At 50.5% G+C, this 18,204-nt stretch overlaps 1 protein-coding gene across 1 annotated transcript; it reads right to left on the bottom strand.

Annotated features, from left to right (window-relative positions):
* Nucleotides 1-8,285: 8,285 nt before the first annotated feature.
* On the bottom strand, nucleotides 8,286-16,370 carry LOC136477114 (ABC transporter B family member 1-like). Its single transcript, XM_066475145.1, has 5 exons — nucleotides 15,528-16,370; nucleotides 14,750-15,386; nucleotides 14,324-14,649; nucleotides 13,255-13,484; nucleotides 8,286-11,134 (listed from the first exon to the last, which is right to left on the bottom strand). The coding sequence occupies exons 1-5, from the start codon at nucleotides 16,138-16,140 to the stop codon at nucleotides 8,774-8,776; spliced, it is 4,167 nt and encodes a 1,388-aa protein (XP_066331242.1). The 5' UTR covers nucleotides 16,141-16,370; the 3' UTR covers nucleotides 8,286-8,773.
* Nucleotides 16,371-18,204: the final 1,834 nt, after the last annotated feature.

Below are 18,204 nucleotides of genomic sequence, written 5' to 3'. Positions count from 1 at the left end.
CAAACATCTGATGTGGCCTGCACTTACTATGCTTGTTGCATGGTCATTCTCAATTGAAGAAAAATGAACCGGTTGGTTTATATTGCTAGGACAAATGAATTCAGATGGTTAGAATACTGTAATACAGCACTGTGCTGTTGACCTGTTATCTAGAGTAGAACCAGTTGATAAAACTTGGAGGGAACTTATTGTGTGGTTTGATTTAGTGTTGGTCCTGTGATAGTAACTGTAGGTTGAAAGCAGATATACTAGATTACCAGTATGCAGCTTGTTCGTCGTTTTTGGCTTATAAGCCATGGCTTATCAGCCAACGAACAGTATTTTTCTCTCACACCAAACCAGCCAACGATACTTTCAGCGATGACATATAAGCCAAACAAGCCTAAACGAACTGGGCTCAGAACATGTGAAAATCTGACGTAGGACAGGTTGTGGTACACGTGAGCGGCATAATTCTGTCTGCTGTGGCGTGTGCTTTGTCTAATCACAAGCTTTGGATGATTGTAGGGTCAAGGTAATGTCTGGGCCAGCTCCACACACGCAACTTGATGCTGAACTTGCTGCTGGAATGGAAAAGCCTGACAATGGCCTGAAGCTTATGTCCATGTGATTCATGTGAAAGAACCTCTTGTTAGTACTTGTCCCGTGTTTTTGTTGCTGTCGTACATCTGAAGCTGCTATGCTCAGTAATAGCAGAGTTAGTAGATGGTTTTTATTGTCCACAAGACTTTCGAAGTGGGGCTTGATCAGGAGCGGAGTTGTTTTAGAGAGGGTGTCAGGTGTCAATGTCTGTATCATGAAATCATTTACCGACCCATTCTAGTAAGGGATCCCTTCTAGTAATGATGATGTCTCATATCATTTGGCCTCAGATTGTGCGTTATCTGCTAGGACTATGAAATAGTAGAGTTGGTTTTACAGCCTGTCTGGTTTGATGAACACAAGCCACCAAATGTTTGAGGTACCGGTACCGACGTACCGTCCCAACACTGGTAGGGTTCTTGCTACTTGTGTGATGTATGGTGGTACCACGAAATAAGACGGATGGACGCTAGAGGGCGGCCAGGACAGCAGCACTTGTCAGCTTCCATTCTTTGTGAAGATTTCCTAGATCTGTATGTATAGTAGTACATGATTCTGCCTGTGCTCTCCGTGACTCTGGTTTTGGCTGCTGATGCTGATGGCAGGGTCTATAATTGACAATTTTCCGTAGAGATGGAGAGATTCCTTGGCTGTTTTGTGCTCATTTCATTTTGGATCTATCATTTTGTACTGGGCAAACGCCATCCTTCCATCCTTGTCTCCTTGTCTGTGAAGCTCTTCGAAGGATGTACTCCTCCAGCAGGACGGGACCATGCACAGCACGGCACGTCGGCACGAGTGAGCACATCGTAGTAATGGATGGAAATGACTGAACACATGTACAGCTAGGGCCTCGTTTAGATTGCGAAAAAATTTCAAACCGATAAATAGTAGCACTTTCGTCTTATTTGATAAATATTATCCAATCGTGGACCAACTAGGCTCAAAAGATTCATCTCATGATTTCGAACTAAACTGTATAATTAGTTATTTTTTTTACCTACATTTAATACTTCATGCAAGCGGCTAAAAATTGATGTGACGGAGAGAGAGTGAAAAAACTTGGAATTTGGGAGTCATCTAAACAAGGCCTAGGTAGGTAGACATATCCCTCCTCTGCTCTGCTCTGGAAAGAAGAAGCGTTCAGTACCAAATCATTATGCAGTTTCTTTGATCTCAAGCAAGCAATGGCTGAATAGTCAGGCGATCTATGTGTGTGTGTGGTGTCTGTGCTAATGATAAGATAGATCCATCTGCCATTGGTTGCGTCTGCTCTTGAGAGTTCAGACGCGCACACATGACACATGCGCCGGTGACTTGGCAAGGTCCTTTGTCCATCTGATCCAATCTAATCCTGGAGCACCAGTGCAACTTGCTATATATATTCTCTGCTTCCCTGAAAGCTACTGCTGCTGCTAATTGATGTGGCAATGAATTCAAAAGGTTGCTTGCCTTTGGTTTTACTGTTTGTTGGGTAAGCCATGGCCATCCATCCCAACCCCTTCCCTTCCTTTCGTTGACAGGTGGTGCACTGGTGCTGTTGCATGGGCATGGCCCAGAATTTGCTGGTGCTGATGGAACGCCAGATCCAGATCGCTCTCGGTTCTCTCACTACTAAGGTTGTCTGTCTGTCAGGGGGTGGGTGGTGTTGCTAAGAAAGCCCAGCAAGATTCTGAGATCAGCAAATGCCCATGGAACATAGAAATGCAATTGGCACAACTCCTATGGAATGCATTTATACTTATACACCTCACTTCCATAGGAGACTTAGGGCCCGTTTGGTTGAGCTAAGAGAAGTGATTCTTTAACGGAAAATATTTTCCTATGATCGGATAAACTGATGCATAGAATGACTCTAGGATCTAGAGTGATTAGGAGAAGCTATTTTTATTTTCAAACTCCCAGCCCCTAGTTCATTCAACTTGTAACCCTTAGTTCATTTCAGATAATCATTTCATTGAATCAGCATAGAATCACTTCTAGTTAAAAAAATGTTCTGATGGAGCTGTTAGCATGGAAGGTGATAAACAGGCCTTAAAACATGAGCTCAAGCCTTCATGTTTTCAGAAGACCAATGCACACTCGCTCCTTCCATTGTACTACCTCCGTCTACAAAAGAATTCAATTCTCGCTTTTTAAGAAGTCAAATCGTGTGAACTTCGACTAAATTTATATTAAAAAAAGTTACTAACATTCATGGTACAAAACAAGTATCATTAGATTAGTTATAGAGTATATTTTTATAATAAATTTATTTAAAGATATAAATACTAATGCTATTTACTATAAACTTAGTGAAACTTGAGCTAGGATCGGACATCAGGAGTTGCAGAGGAAACCTTCGCTTGGTTGTGTTGCCAGGTAACACTAACAAGACAACAGTGCCTGGTGAGTGGTGACTGGTGAATGGCATGGACAGGGGCAAGTTCCACGAGAGGATAGGCTGGCTAGATTGGACACATCGGCGCTTGGGATTTGAACCGGGGAGGGACAGGGCAGAGCAGAGCAGACCTCTTTTCGTTCTGTGAGCCCAGGCCCAGCCAGCCATGGTCCTGGTCCTACTCCGTCCCGTCCGGCCTTGGGCGTTCATCTTCATGAGCAAGGGACCATGCGCCGATCCCTCAATTCATCCATTCTCTCAGTCCTACTATGCCTGTTGGTGCCAGTGCTGCTGTTGGGGCACACCATCATGTGCAGCGAAGAAGAAACATACGAAGAATAGTGGATTGGCAGCAGTGAAAGCAACCACTGCTTGAAATCAAGGCCCCGTTTAGTTTCATCCAAAAACCAAAAATTTTGCGTAGTACCCGTCACATCGAATCTTGCGGCACATGCATGGAGTACTAAATGTAGACGAAAAAAAACTAATTGCACAGTTAGGTGAGAAATCGCGAGACGAAACTTTCGAACCTAATTAGTCTATAATTAGACACTAATTGCCAAATAAAAACGAAAGTGCTTCAGTACCCCAAACCCAAAATTTTTTTGATCTAAACACGCCCCAAATGTCCCTCCGGAGTCCGGACCGGTGTCATGGTGTGTGTTGGAGGATGAACTCTCCATTGCATGTGACTCCTCCCCTATGTTGGAGATGAGAGCCCATCATAGGTCAAACTCTTGGTCCCCGTTTTCCTGCAATCTTGCCATTTCTTGCATTGCCACTAATAGTACATCCCTGAGCCCTCCCCGGTCGTCTGCAAACCTGCTGCGCAATTGACATCAGGAACACAGGCTCAATTCATTAGGCAGATTGAGATGGCTATGCCACTGACAATTCGGTAGATATTCCCGGGATCCTGTCGAGAGCAGCATAATATAGTGTATAGATGGCCATCGGGCCGTGCCGGCCCGGCCCGTTGGCCCGGCGTGCCGTGCCGGCACGGCACGGAATCGTGCCTCGACGGGCCGTCGTGCCGGCCGTGCCGTGCCTAGGCCGTGCTCGTGCCTGGCCAACGGCCCATGGCACGGCCCGTGGGCCGTTTTGCCGTGCCGTGCCGCCCGGTGGGCACGGCCATTTTCACCGGGCCGCGCCGGCCCATGGCCCATGCACACTTCACAGTTCACACAATCACACAGCACACAGATGACAGATCATATGATGATGAACTTATATTCAGAATGAGCTGTTTTGTGCAATGCTGCCTCATTAAAAACCTTTAGGTAAAACTCACCTTTGTGAGAAACCCTAGAAAGAAAAAAAGAGTGCAGCCAGCTCTAAATGTCAAGGTCTTATAGTTCTATCCTATTAGGATAGCCAACATCAGTGGCAAAGTCATTGTGACTTAGTGAGTTCACAGATCACAGCAACAGGAAGCCAGGAACAGCAAAAGTTCTATCCTATTACAACATCAGGTCATCAGTGGCAACTAGCAAAGTTCTTCCTTCATTGATCATAGTGACTCACTACAGCACACCAAAAGTTCCTGCAAGCAAAGCAATGTTAGTACCAGCAGTACTTGAATGTAAAGAAAAGATGCAAAATGGAACTTGAATAGCTGAATGTTGAGTGACTACCTCTCATCTTCTCTTCTTCTTCTTCTATCCACCAGCAGCACCAGCACCAGCACCAGCAGTACCGCCGCTGCCGCTGACACTGTCGGACCCGCTGCCTTCGCCTTGTTCATCGAGGAAGAGGTTCTTGAATGCCTCCTCAAGGTCCAGGTCCTCAGGTGTATGTGTTCCCTTCTTGCACCTTGCTCCCAGTCCTTGATGCAGGTGAGCATCTCAACATGCTCAGGCAACAAGCGCCGCCGCCGATCTTCGAGTATCCTGGATGTACAGCTGAAACAGGACTCGGAAGAGACAGTAGACATAGGGACAGACATAATATCTCTAGCCATAATAGACAGGATTGGATAAGTTAGCTTGTGGTCATGCCACCAGAGGAGTATGTCAAAGGATTCCTCATAACATGTGACAGGGTCACTGTCCAAGTATGCTTTGAGCTCACTAACAACAGATGGAGTATGAGCTGAGGGGGAAGAAGAGACAGGGGAATCACCAGGACCTCCAAAGATCCTTCCCCATGCCTGTTTTGTCTTACCAGTATGAGCTGAAGGGATTGAAACCCTCTGAGACCTCACTGCACCAAATTTCTGTTCATAATTGCCAAACAATTTATACAATTCATCTTTTACATCAGTATAGTATGAACTATAAATGCATCCAGTTGCTTTAGCAAGCAATTCAAGCACATTAAAGAACCCTTTCATCTTAGCTCTAGGATCAAGAATGAATGCATATGAATAAATGAGTGGAATTTTCTCCCAATATTTAAGGAATTTAAGCTTCATAGGAGTAGCAATCATTCTAAAATTAGCATCTCTTTCAGCATTTTGCAAATGTTCAGCCATGTCAAGCATATGGTGCAAAACAAGTGGAGTTGTGGGATAATAAACCCCAGACAGCACAACAGTATCATTATTTGTTCAGCAACATGCCAATGCTGTGCAGTCAATAAAGTAGAACCATAATTAGAGGTAATAAACACATCAAAGACTTCTTTGTATGGCAGCAAATGTTTGAGCATCAAAAAAGTAGAATTCCATCTAACATCCATGTCCAAGCCAAACTTCCTAGGTCTAAGACCCTGAGCCTTGCAGTAGTTTTTAAACAATGCAATTCTTTGATTAGAGGAATTTAAAAAACTTATTGCAGTTCTGAAATCTTCAGTATAAGGTTTCAACCTCTTCATGCCAGATTTAACAATAAGATTGATGATATGGCATGCACAACGCTGATGCACAAGCAAGTACTGCACCTTGTTAGGATCAGTGGGGGTAGGTGCAGGATAAGAACCCAAATAACCAAAGAACATAGGCTGCAAAATCTCATATGCCCTAGAATTAGCAGAAGCATTGTCTAGAGACACAGAAAATACCTTGTCTATCAAACCAAACTCCTCAACCACACTAGCAATCCTATCAGCAATGTTATCACCAGAATGTGAAACATCAATCAGCCTTAAACCAATTACTTTTTTCTGTAACTCCCAATCAGCATTAACATAATGAGCAACCACAGATATATAATCCTCTTTAGCATTACCAGATCAAATATCAGATGTCAAAGAAACAGAAGATGCAGTAGGCAACACAGATTTCATAAGCATATCACGTTGTTCATCAAACAGTTTAGACATATCTCTAGTGGTGGTCTGCCTAGAAACCTTTTGGAACAGAGGATTATGAGCACGCTTAATGTAATCCTCCCAAGCATCAGTCTCACCTATCCCTAAAGGAAGGTCTAGCCTAGCAATCAAACAGCACAACTCAGTGCGAGCAATCAAAGGATCATACACCCAATTGTTCAAACCATCAGGATTCAGAGCAAGCTTAGACTGGACAAGACTAGCCTGATCACGTTTTTTCATACAAGAATTCATGTGCCGTCTCAAATGGCCAGTGCCAGCGGCCGATCTAGCAGTGTATCGCGCATGACAATGTTTACAGATGGCACGTACTCGAATTCCCTTCTCCTTAATCTCATGGAAGTAATCCCAAACAGCATAAACTTTCTTACCAGAGGAGGTACCATGAGTGTCAGTGGATACCTCAACTCCACCATCGTCGTCGTCGCCATCGACATCGATGGGCTGGTTGTCGTCACCGAGGTCGATGCCGAACAGACCGCCTGCATCATCACGTATGTCGTCGTCGTCCTTGACTTCCAGCAGGTCATCCGCGTACGGCGCCTGGTCCTCGCCGTCGCCGAGGGGATGCTGATTCTCCCCCCGCGTTGCGAGGCCAGAACCGCCCGCGGACGAGCCGGACAGCCGTGCCCGACCTCGACCTCCAGCAGCACCAGCACCGCCCCTCAACGGGCGCTTGGGCGGCCTGGCCATGTCTACTCCAGAGGAGGAAGACGCGGCGTCAGGCGCCAACCTGCATGCAAGAAGAAGTTAGAAGAAGAAGAAGTGAAGAACTGAAGAAGAAGAAGTGAGAAGAAGACGAAGAAGAAGTGAGAAGAAGAACAGATGACAGATCTAGGGTTAGGGTTAGGGAAGAAGTCCAACCTGTGTACCCGGAGCCCGGTGCCGGTGATGAAGAGGCCAGCCAAGCAGCGGATGAGACAGACAGACACGGATTAGAATCGACGGCGAGAAGAAGAAGAAGTGAAGAACTGAAGAAGAAGAAGTGAGAAGAAGACGAAGAAGTGAGAAGAAGAAGAACAGATGACAGATCTAGGGTTAGGGTTAGGGAAGAAGTCCAACCTGTGTACCCGGAGCCCGGTGCCGGTGATGAAGAGGCCAGCCAAGCAGCGGATGAGACAGACAGACACGGATTAGAATCGACGGCGAGGTGGTGGAGGATGAGGGACTGCCATGAACACTCACATGGTTCACCGAGAGGGGAGTGAGGGACTGAGAGTAGAGGAAAAGGAGGGAGGAGGAGACGGCGGGGAAGCAGGGACCAGGGAGGAGCGCCGGCGCGGTCACCGCTCACCGGTGATGGGGAGGACGGACGAACGTCGGCGTCGGCGGCGGTGGATCTGGATCTGGATCGAGAATGGGAGAGCGGAGCGACTGAGCGAGAGGCCGAGAGCGAGAGACTGAGAGAGCCGCGGTGGGGGAGAGGAAGAGCCGAAGAGGATTAGGTTAGGGTTTGGGAGGGGGATGCGCCGCGGCCGGCCGGACGCGGACGGCTTATATACGACGAGGGGAGAGGCCGAGAGGGGTGCGTGGGGTGGGCCGGCGGCCTGCCTTTCGTGGGCCGTTTCTCCGACTGGGCCGCCACCGGGCCGCATCATGCACCGGGCCGTGCCCGTGCCGTGCCACGGGCCAGGCCGGCGGCCCAGGCACGGCCCGGCGTCTCGGGCCCGGCGGCCACCGGGCCGGGCCGGGCTCGGGCCGGGCCAAAACAACGGGCCACGGGCCGGGCCGGCGGGCCGCGGGCTGCATGGCCAAATATAATATAGTGTAGAGAATGCTGTTCTCGATCGGTTCTTGGGTGTGCAGTTTGGTCGGTCCGTACTCCGGAGTTGAGACTTCAGAGGCGTGCTCACTGCTCACCACTAGATCCGCTTCCTGTCTGCCTGAAAAGGATGGAGAGTGTCCTCGCAAAAGAGAAGAAACGAAAAAGGATAGTGGATAGATACTGTTCAGCTCCTCTGCTCGCTGAAAATGGAGATTCTTTTGTTTTCAGATACAAGTGGAACTTGCCATTTCTTTCCTGCTACTGACTGATAGCAGCAATCATTCATGCATTACTTTATTTGTTTCTGCTATTGCAAATAACTGAATAAGGAGTAAATCTGCTATTTGGTACTGTAATATAAGGGGCTAACTAATAAGTAGAGTACTAGTACATATGATCTGGGATTCTGGGGTTCCTTAGGAGCTAGCCGTTGTCTACTTACAAGGAAGGATCCATTCCCATCTCTGACACTGTATATAGATAGATGCTGTTGCTTCTATGTGTTCCACATCTCTGTCCCAGCTAGCAGATGAGAAACAAGAAGAATGAGAAGCAAGAAGAGTCAAAAAAAAAAGTGAAGGTTTACATCATCCTAAAACCTCAACTCAAAGAGATCATCATCAAATTGTACAATCATATGAACCACCGTGTTTTCTGCTTCTTTTTTCTTTTCCCTTTGCGATCCTGCAGTATCATCATCATTTGCTCCGGAGCTTCAGCTTCCTGGTCCATCAATCTCTCTGGAACGAAACTCATCCATGATCCATCAATCCATCCTACGCGGGGTCCCCGTTGGACGACGACGACGACGGCCCGGGCGCGGCACCGCCTGTCAGCCGCTGCAGCTGCAGCATCCGCGCGTAGCACCCGTCGGGATGGTGCTTGAGCAGGTGCGAGTGCGACCCCTGCTCCACCACCTTGCCGTCGTCGATCACCGCAATGGTGTGCGCGTTGCGCACCGTGGCCAGCCGGTGCGCCACCACGATGGTGGTGCGCCCGGACCCGGCGCGCTCCAGCGCCTCCTGCACGCACCGCTCCGACTCAGCGTCCAGCGCGCTGGTCGCCTCGTCCAGCAGCATGACGGCCGCCTGCTTCACCAGCGCGCGCGCGATCGCGATCCGCTGCCGCTGCCCGCCGGACAGCTGCACCCCGCGCTCGCCTACCTGCGTCCGGTAACCCTCCGGCAGCGCCGAGATGAACCGGTGCGCGTTCGCCTGCGTCGCTGCCTCCACCACCTCCGCCTCCGTCGCGCCCTCGCGCCCGTACGCGATGTTGTCGTGGATGCTCGTCGCGAACAGAAACGGCTCCTGCGGCACCACCGCCACCACGCGCCGCAGCGCCCGCAGGTTGTACTTGCGCACGTCCTTGCCGTCCAAGAGCACGCGCCCGGACGTGGGCTCGTAGAACCGCTGCACCAGCGCCAGCACCGAGCTCTTACCGCACCCGCTCGGACCCACCAGCGCCAGCGTCTTGCCCGCGCGCGCCCGGAGGCTCAGGTCGCGGAACACCTGGATGTCCGGCCGCGACGGGTACGAGAAGTCCACGTGCTTCAACTCCACCTCGCCCCTGGGACGCTCCGGCACTGGTGCCGCGTCCACGTCGTCGGGCCCCACCTCCGTCTTGCGGTCGATGGTCTCGAACACCGACCGCATCGCGCGCCCGCCCTTGATGAAGTCCGGCGCCAGCGTCAGCGTCTCGGCGGCGCCGTTGGCGGACACCATGAGCACCATGAACACGCGGATGGTGCGCGAGAAGTCGGAGATGCCGTGCTTCACCAGCCACGCGGCGTACCAGAGCCCCAGCGCGTAGGACGCGTACAGCAGGAACTGCGCCACGCCGTAGCCGCTCCCGGCGATCTGCCCCTTCCAGAAGCAGCGCCGGAGCGGGCCGCGCAGGTTGGTCTCGAAGAGCCCCGTGATCTTGCGCTCCGCGTTGAACGCCGCCACGGTGCGCAGGTTGGCGACGGCCTCGCCCGCGATCTGCGTGGCCCTGGCGTGCGCGGCCTCCAGGTCGCCCGAGAAGCCCTTCATGAACATCTTCTGCAGGACTGTGGCGCCGACGACGAGCGGGAAGACGGCGAGGAGCACGAGCGCGAGGCGCCACTGGAGAACGAAGCCCGCGGTGTAGGCGACGAGCATGAGCGCCGAGTTCTGGACGATGACGGAGATGCGGTCCCCGATGGCGGAGCGCACGTTCTGGGCGTCGAGCGCGAGCCTGGCGGCGACGCGAGCGCTGGCGTTCTCGTCGGCGTCGAACCAGGCGATCTCGTTGCGGAGCACGGCGGCGAACATCTTCTCGCGCACACGCTTGGTGAGGTTCTCGCCGACTGTGTCCCAGAACACGTGCTGCACCGTGTTGAACAGCAGCGCCGCGGAGGACATGCCAATGAGCAGGTAGCAGTACTTGGCGATCTCGCGCTTCATGTAGCGCGGGTCCGGCGCGTAGTAGACGCTGAGCACAGCGCTGAGGATGTAGGCGAAGATGGCGCTGAAGGAGCCGCAGACCATGGAACCCAGGGAGCCGACGAGCGCGTAGGCCCACTCCGGCGAGTTCATCTTGGCGAGGCGCAGGAAGGAGCTGGCGCCGGCGCGGAACGCGAGCTGCTTGTCGGCCATCGTCCGGTGGTGGTGGTGCGGGTCGTGGATGGAGAGAGTGAAGTCGGAGGTGGAGAAGTCGGAGAGGCGACGGGAGTAAGGGGAGCGGCCGTAGGAGGAGTTGCGCGTCATGATGGGCGAGCTGACGGAGTTGCGGGCGCTGGAAGGCCTGGCGCTGCTGCGGCGGGCGTTGACGAGCGCCGCCTCGTGCGCCTGCTCCTGCATGCGGATGAGCTTGGCGTAGGTGCCGTTCTCGCCCTTGGCCATGAGCTCGTCGTGCGTGCCCATCTCGGAGACGGCGCCGCCCTGCAGCACGGCCACGACGTCGGCCTTGCGGATGGTGGAGAGCCTGTGCGCGATCACCAGGGTGGTGCGCCCGATCATGAAGCGGTCCAGCGCCTCCTGCACGAGCTTCTCCGACTCGGAGTCGAGCGCGCTGGTGGCCTCGTCAAGCAGCAGGATGGCGGGGTTCTTGAGCATGGCGCGGGCGATGGCGATGCGCTGCTTCTGCCCGCCGGAGAGCTGCATGCCGCGCTCCCCAACCTGCACCGGCCACCACCGCCATGCACTCACGGTCAAACAAACGGGTTGACTTTGACTGCCAATTTTGTCATCAAATAATAAACTAGTACTACTACTCCAGCATAATTAATAACAACAAAAATGAAATCCATTTGTTAATACAGCAAGTCTTATGATGGTGCAGAGTGTTTGACCAGGGATGATGCATGGGCATGCGAGCATTGCTTAGCAAGGAATCAAGCATGATCAAGTCAGTCATGGGAGTGTGGGAAAGCGAGCTGCTCTATGTGGCCCATATCCCATGTGACCTTTAGATTTCATTTGATTTGTTTTTGATTCGATTAAACCCTTCCCAGATGTTATTAACTAACCAGACTGCCTGCCATTGACAGTGATTAAAATAAGCAGCAGCATGGGCTTGTCCCTTTCCTCCGTCAAAACTTTACACCCTTGACACATGCATAGAGTATTAAATATAGACTAAAAATAACTAATTACACATATTACGACGAAGAATCCTTTAAACCTAATTAGTCCATAATTTGATAATAAAGTGATACAGTAACACATACACTAATGACGAATTAATTAGGTTTAATAAATTCATCTAGTGGTTTATTAACGAATTCTATAATTTATTTTTTTTATTAGTATCAAACAACCCTACGACACCCTATGTGACGCAGCCCAACGTGACGCAACGAAACTTTACACCCTATCTAAACACCACCTAAGAGAAGTGGAAGATACCTACCACTAGTAGTACAGTAGTGCTCAGTGGCAAGAGCTGGACTGTACAGACAGGATGGGTGATTGATAATTCTTGCATGCACTGGGATCAAATCAACTTGACATTCCTGACAAAATACCAACTTGGAATTTGTTCTGTTCCACTCCCCCTCCTATAGTATTCCTAGGAATTCTACCTCTTTCTACGTACCCAGGTTGATTCTTAATCTTTTTACTATATTGTTATTAACCTTCCTCTAGCTGCTCATCATCCATTCATCTCCCCCTGCACTCAGCACAAAGCACTCAGCAGCAAATGCTAGTAGAGTTTTGTGTTGAGAAAGGGACCTCTCCTGTCATGTGCGATCCTGGCATGTTACTTGTTGGTAACCCACAACAGCAATTGTGATAGCAACAGGCTCCTAACAAGCAATTGCTCTCCCATCCCTAGTACTAGTACTAGTGTCTGTCTACTGGTATCTATGTGATGGATGAGTAGTGCCGTGCTGTGATGGAATGGACCCGACCCCTCCATGACGACATGGCGTTGGTGGCCTAGTGGTGCTGCCTGTCATGAGCTGCTCATGTGCGGATGTGCCGCTGCTGCGGCCTAACAAACACAAACAGTGACCCAGGGCAGCACGAGCGCGACGCATGAATGAGATGGATGACATGATGCTACATGCAGCATCCTCATGGAGAAAAGAAAAGGCTGCATGCAGATGAGAAAAAAAGCTAGTAAAAGGCAGGGTAGGGAGAAGAAAGGAAAGGAAACGGGGAGCAGCGAGCTGCTAGGCAGGCAGGCATGGCGGTCTAGACACTGACACATGGGTTGGAGAACAACAGGCACAACACAAACAGGCAGCAACGGTGGCGAGCAAGAAAAGTGCAGTAAGCGCTTGTTTAGGCCCTGTTTAGATCCCATCAAAAAACCAAAAATTTTTAAGATTCCTCGTTATATCAAATCTTGCGACACATATATGGAGCATTAAATGTAGGTAAAAAAATAACTAATTGCACAGTTTGCCTGTAATTGGCGAGACAAATCTTTTAAACCTAAATAGTGACAATTTTTGCCAAATACAAACGAAAACGCTACAGTAACCAAAGCCAAAAATTTTTGAAACTAAACGCGCCCAATTTAGAATTTGGGACTACTGTAGCACCTTCGTTTTTATTTGACAAATAGTGTTCAAACATTGACTAATTAGGCTTAAAACTTTCGTCTCGCAATTTCCCACCAAACTGTGCAATTAGTTTTTTTTCGTCCACATTTAATGCTCCATGCACGGGCCGCAAACATTCGATATGACAGGTACTGTAGTAACTTTTTAGACTTTGGGGTTCAACTAAACAAGGCGTAAAGTGCAGTGCAGCTCAGCTAGTATAAAGCTAGCTATACGGGGACGGACCTGCGTGTCGTAGCCGTCGGGGAGCTTGACGATGAAGGAGTGCGCGTTGGCCACCCTGGCCGCCGCCTCCATCTCCGCCAGCGTCGCGCTCTGGCTGTCCCGCCCCAGTAGCAGGTTCTCCTTGATGCTCGTCGCGAACAGCGTCGGCTCCTGGCTCACCAGCCCAATCTGCTGCCGGAGCCACCGGAGCTTCAGCGACTTGAGCTCATGCCCGTCCAGCAGGATTTGCCCTGCCAAAACCAACAAATTTCAGAGCTTCATTTCTTTCTTTTTTGTTTGTTCGTTTGATTTAAAAATCTACAGGACTACTATACTATACTAGGAGGAGTACTCTACATGTCAACACAACTGAACCACTCCTACTTGGATACATCTCACTGAGTAGTCAGTCAGTCGGTCAAGGCTCAAAGAGAAAGAGTGGCATGCATGTGCGAGGCAACAGTAGCATCTTGCCAGGCAAATAGTTTTCTTGTCTCGCGCTGCAGGCACCACCTAGTTCTAGCTGTGTGAATGCATGACCACAAACACAACCACAAGAAAGAAAAGAAACAGGATGGTTGGTTGACTAGCTAGCAGGTAGCAGCCCATGAGGCCGGCCAGCTCTGCTCCAAGCATTCACTTCCACTTCCTTGTCAATGTGGTACAGTTACAGCAAAATTCACTTGAAAACGATATGGATATTTTTCGAACATATTCAAAACCAAATTCGTATAGAAGGGCTATCCGTATCCGAGTCCGGATATCCAACATCCTATACCGTATCCATATCCAAATACTCAAATTGTATATTTATGATATCGATATCTAATCGTATTATATCCAACATAGTTAACACTATCCATATTCGAATCCAAATCCGAACAAAAATATAAAAACAAATATAATATCGATGATATCCGTCCATTTCCGATCCGTTTTCATCCCTAGCTACTGCTACCCAGCAAGGCAGCAATGGCAGTTGGCAATGTATGCTGATGTGTGATGGCAATGGCAGAGTGAACTCCACACTAAATACCCAATTAATCAATGCACTAAACTAAAGCTAGAATTGGTAGAGTACTAGGTATACCTGCGCTGGGGTCGTAGAACCTCTCGATGAGCGACACCACCGTGCTCTTCCCGGAGCCGGAGCTGCCCACCAGCGCGATGGTCTTGCCGGCGGGCACGCTGAGCGAGAAGCCGCGCAGGATGGGGACATCCGGCCGCGACGGGTACGCGAAGTCCACGCCCCTCATCTCCACCCGCCCCGTCACCGACTCCAGCTCCACGCCGCCGCCGTCCTCGCCGTCCCGCGAGGCGATGCCCGGCCTGTGGTCGATGATGCGGAAGATCTTGGCGGCCGCCACGCGCGCCTTGGCGAACGCGGCCATGCTCGGCGCCGACTGCCCGAGGGCCCTGGACGCACGCGATCCACACACAGACCAGTAAGCTAGCGTACATGCTGTGTCGTGACGGAGAACAGGAAAGGCCGGGAGAAAGTGATGGATGATCTTACAGCCCGCCGATCATGACGGAGAACATGGTGGCGATGGCGAGCCCTCCGTTGGTGTGGTGGCCGCGGACGAGGTGCCCGCCGTACCAGAGCAGGAGGCCGTAGCAGCAGAAGACGGAGAAGTAGGTGCCGCCGAGGCCGAGCCCCTTGGCGAAGCCGCTACGGTAGCCGATCTTCTGCGCGACGGCCAGCGCCGCCGAGTACGCCCGCATTTCGCGCTCCTCGCCGACGAACGCCTGCACGATCCGTATCTGCGCGAGCGCCTGCTCCGCGATGCCGCTGGCGCCCGACAGCGCGTCCTGGCTCCTGGAGGAGAGCTTGGCGAGCGCGGCGGCGCTGAGCCCCCCGATGACGGCGATGAGCGGCACGACGGCGAGCGTGACGAGCGCCAGCTGCCAGGCCGCGGTGAAGCCCACGACGAAGCCGGCCACGAAGGTGGCCATGTAGTGGATGAGGTTGCCCAGCTTCTCGCTGATGGCGTCCTGCACCACCACGGCGTCCGCGTTGATGGCGTAGATGACGTCGGAGGCGCGCACGTCGGTGTCGAAGAAGGACACGTCCTGCCGCAGCGCCGCGTCCAGGTAGCGGATCCGCATCCGCGTCGACTGCCGCTCGCCGGTCCACATCCAGCAGGAGATCTCTGCGAGCGAGCGGAACGAGTGGTTTGAAGATATCATCTCTAGCCACGGCGATTGATTGAGCGATGTGATGCGTCATCCAATCCAAATTGACAGACGATTCGCGACGCGAGGAGCAGCAGGAGGAGGAGGAATAGCGTTACCTGCCCATGAGGACGCCCAGATTGCCGCTCCGACGACGAGGAAGTATAAGGCGTACTTGACGACGAGGCGGACCATGGTGTCCGGGTCGTCGGCGTGGGAGCCGAAGGAGTCGACGAGGTCGGCGAAGAAGCGGAGGAAGACGGGGAGCGAGCAGCCGTGGACGAGCGCGCCGAGCGTGCCGACGAGCATGAGCGCGCAGTCGAGGCCGTCGGCGAAGCGGAAGAGGTCGCGCAGCGCGGCGGGCGGGGTGGGCTTCTTGTTGTCATTGGCGCCGGCGCCTGCGGAGGAGGCCGGCCTGGCATTGGGCGGCTGCTCCGTCTCGAAAGGAGCCAGCGGCGGCGGCGGAGAAGGAGCAGCAGCAGCAGCGCCACCAGCAGGTGTAGTAGATGTGTCGCTGCTGCGGCGGCCAGCAGGAGCAGCAGGGAGCGTGGTGGGTTGCTCTGCAGCTTCCGGTTTGTGCCCGGCTAGGAAGCCAGGAGGCTGGTGGGCGGGAGAGGGCAGGTGGAAGGCCTCGAGCTCGGGGCGGGCCCACTCGTCGCCGGCGTCGGCATCGGGGGCTCCGAGGACGACGACGACGCGCGCCCTGATCTCCTCCGGGTCGCTGCTAGACATCGATCGGGGGCCGGGGAGGGACCGAGGGAGGGGGAGGTCTCCTCTCCTATGCCCCCACCTCGGCAGAGTGGCGCAGAGCGAAGCAGAGGATGCGGAGAGGGAGGAGGGAGGGGTCAGGGGTGGATTGAATCGGAGTTGCTCGTCTCGCCTCTTATAATTGGCTTGGCTTAGGCTCCCACTTGAGACAGTGAGAGGGCTCTGGTTCAGGCTCTCGCTCGCCCGTCCGGTCGGCGTCGGCCCAGCCCCAGTGCAAGGCTCCAATCCCAGGCAAGCTCATGTCTTTGTAGTAGAAGAAGAGCCCAACGAGTGAGAGAGACTGTGAATGTACGGGGGCCTCCTTGGACAGTACTCCTACGTACTGTGGAAAACGACGCGTTGCCCCGTTTCACTTTGTAATTTTTTTTTAACCCGATGAATAGTACCACTTTCGTTTTATTTAGCAAATATTGTCCAATCGTGGATCAACTAGACTCAAAAGATTCATCTCGTGATTTCTAACTAAACTGTGTAATTAGTTATTTCTTTTACCTACATTTAATACTTCATGCAAGCGGCTAAAAATTGATGTGATGGAGAGAGAGTGAAAAAACTTAGAATTTTGAAGGCAACTAAACAAGGCCCTGGTTTAGTTCCAAAAAAGTACTACAGTAGCCATCACATCAAATCTTGTGATACGTGCATGGAGTATTAAATGTAGACGAAAAAAAACTAATTGCACAGTTTGGTTGAAAATCGCGAGACGAACGTTTTGAGCCTAATTAGTCCATGATTTGAATACTAATTGTCAAATAAAAACGAAAGTGCTACAGTAGCCAAATTCCTAAATTTCATCCAACTAAACAAGGCATCGCTGAGAAGTAACGTTCCCTGATTTGTTACCATAGCTGATAAGTTGAAAAACCTCCTGTGCATATGCTCTACTTCCTCTGTAAAAAAATCTCTTTTTTCGAGAAATCAAACTATGTGGACTTTGAATAAATTTATATAAAAAATAATATATATTTATGATATAAAACAAATACCATTAAATTAGTTATAAAATATATTTTTATAATAACCCTATTCAGAGACACAAATGCTAGTATTATTTACTATAATTTTAGTTAAACTTGAGCTACATCAATCGACATGGATCATATATCTTTTTTTTGGACCGAGGAAGTATAAGAATTAGGACATGACTTTGGATATGGGAATTAACAAAAGGAGAAGGATCAAGAACTTGTACCGTGCTTTGGATATCATTAGAGCGAAGGTCTTTGCCAGGTTTGGTTGGGGTTTTTACCAATGAAGTATTACCCATTTGTTTGCTTTTGTTGCATATGTACCTATATATAGTAATAAAGAACGGCTAAAGCATTTCACAGTATGGGTTTGCGTGTTTTTCAACATTCTGTTGTGTGGGTTTCATGCATTCCAAATGCATCATTTATTTGTTTTCCTATTTCCTAAAAAATGCATCCTTTAAATACAAACCTCGCTTAGTTGGTTAGGTTTATTGTAGAGGAATGTCCATCTATATTGACCTTCACAATGTGACATAGGTGGTGTTTTTCTATTTTTGTTTCAAGAAAAAAATGCTTTTATTAGGTCCTATTAAGATCTACTGGCTCGGTTGTTGAAAGTGTTTGTTGAGATAGAGTATGGGTCGCTTGGTTCTATAATATACCTTGAAAACAAAGGCACCATTAAATATATATGGGGTCTATTTACTAAAAATGGACTTTTTCATCAACAATTGTCAACAAGACTATTAGGATATGATCATCATTGATCAGTTGTCTACCTCTCGGTCACACATTGTTTCTCTGCCTTCAACTCCACGCGTAGCCATTGTACTATCTCTTGGTGACGTTCTGATGCTATAGGCTTTCTCCCGCCACTACATGGTTTTTGAGTCTACGTCGCAACCACCCCATAAATCAACCTTCGCCAATTTGCGGACATGGGATTCACCGTCGTCTCACTTATCACTGTTCTCCTCCTCGCTCGTGTCCAATGCCTCCATGAACAATGTTTAGATACTGAAGTCCAACAACTCCTAATCAGCATCCCTCATGTTTA

Source organism: Miscanthus floridulus, chromosome 8 (assembly GCF_019320115.1).
Source record: "Miscanthus floridulus cultivar M001 chromosome 8, ASM1932011v1, whole genome shotgun sequence".
In the NCBI taxonomy this organism is placed as follows: Eukaryota; Viridiplantae; Streptophyta; class Magnoliopsida; order Poales; family Poaceae; genus Miscanthus; species Miscanthus floridulus.
Note: the sequence above shows the minus strand (reverse complement) of the source record. Positions and strands in the feature narration are given on the sequence as shown.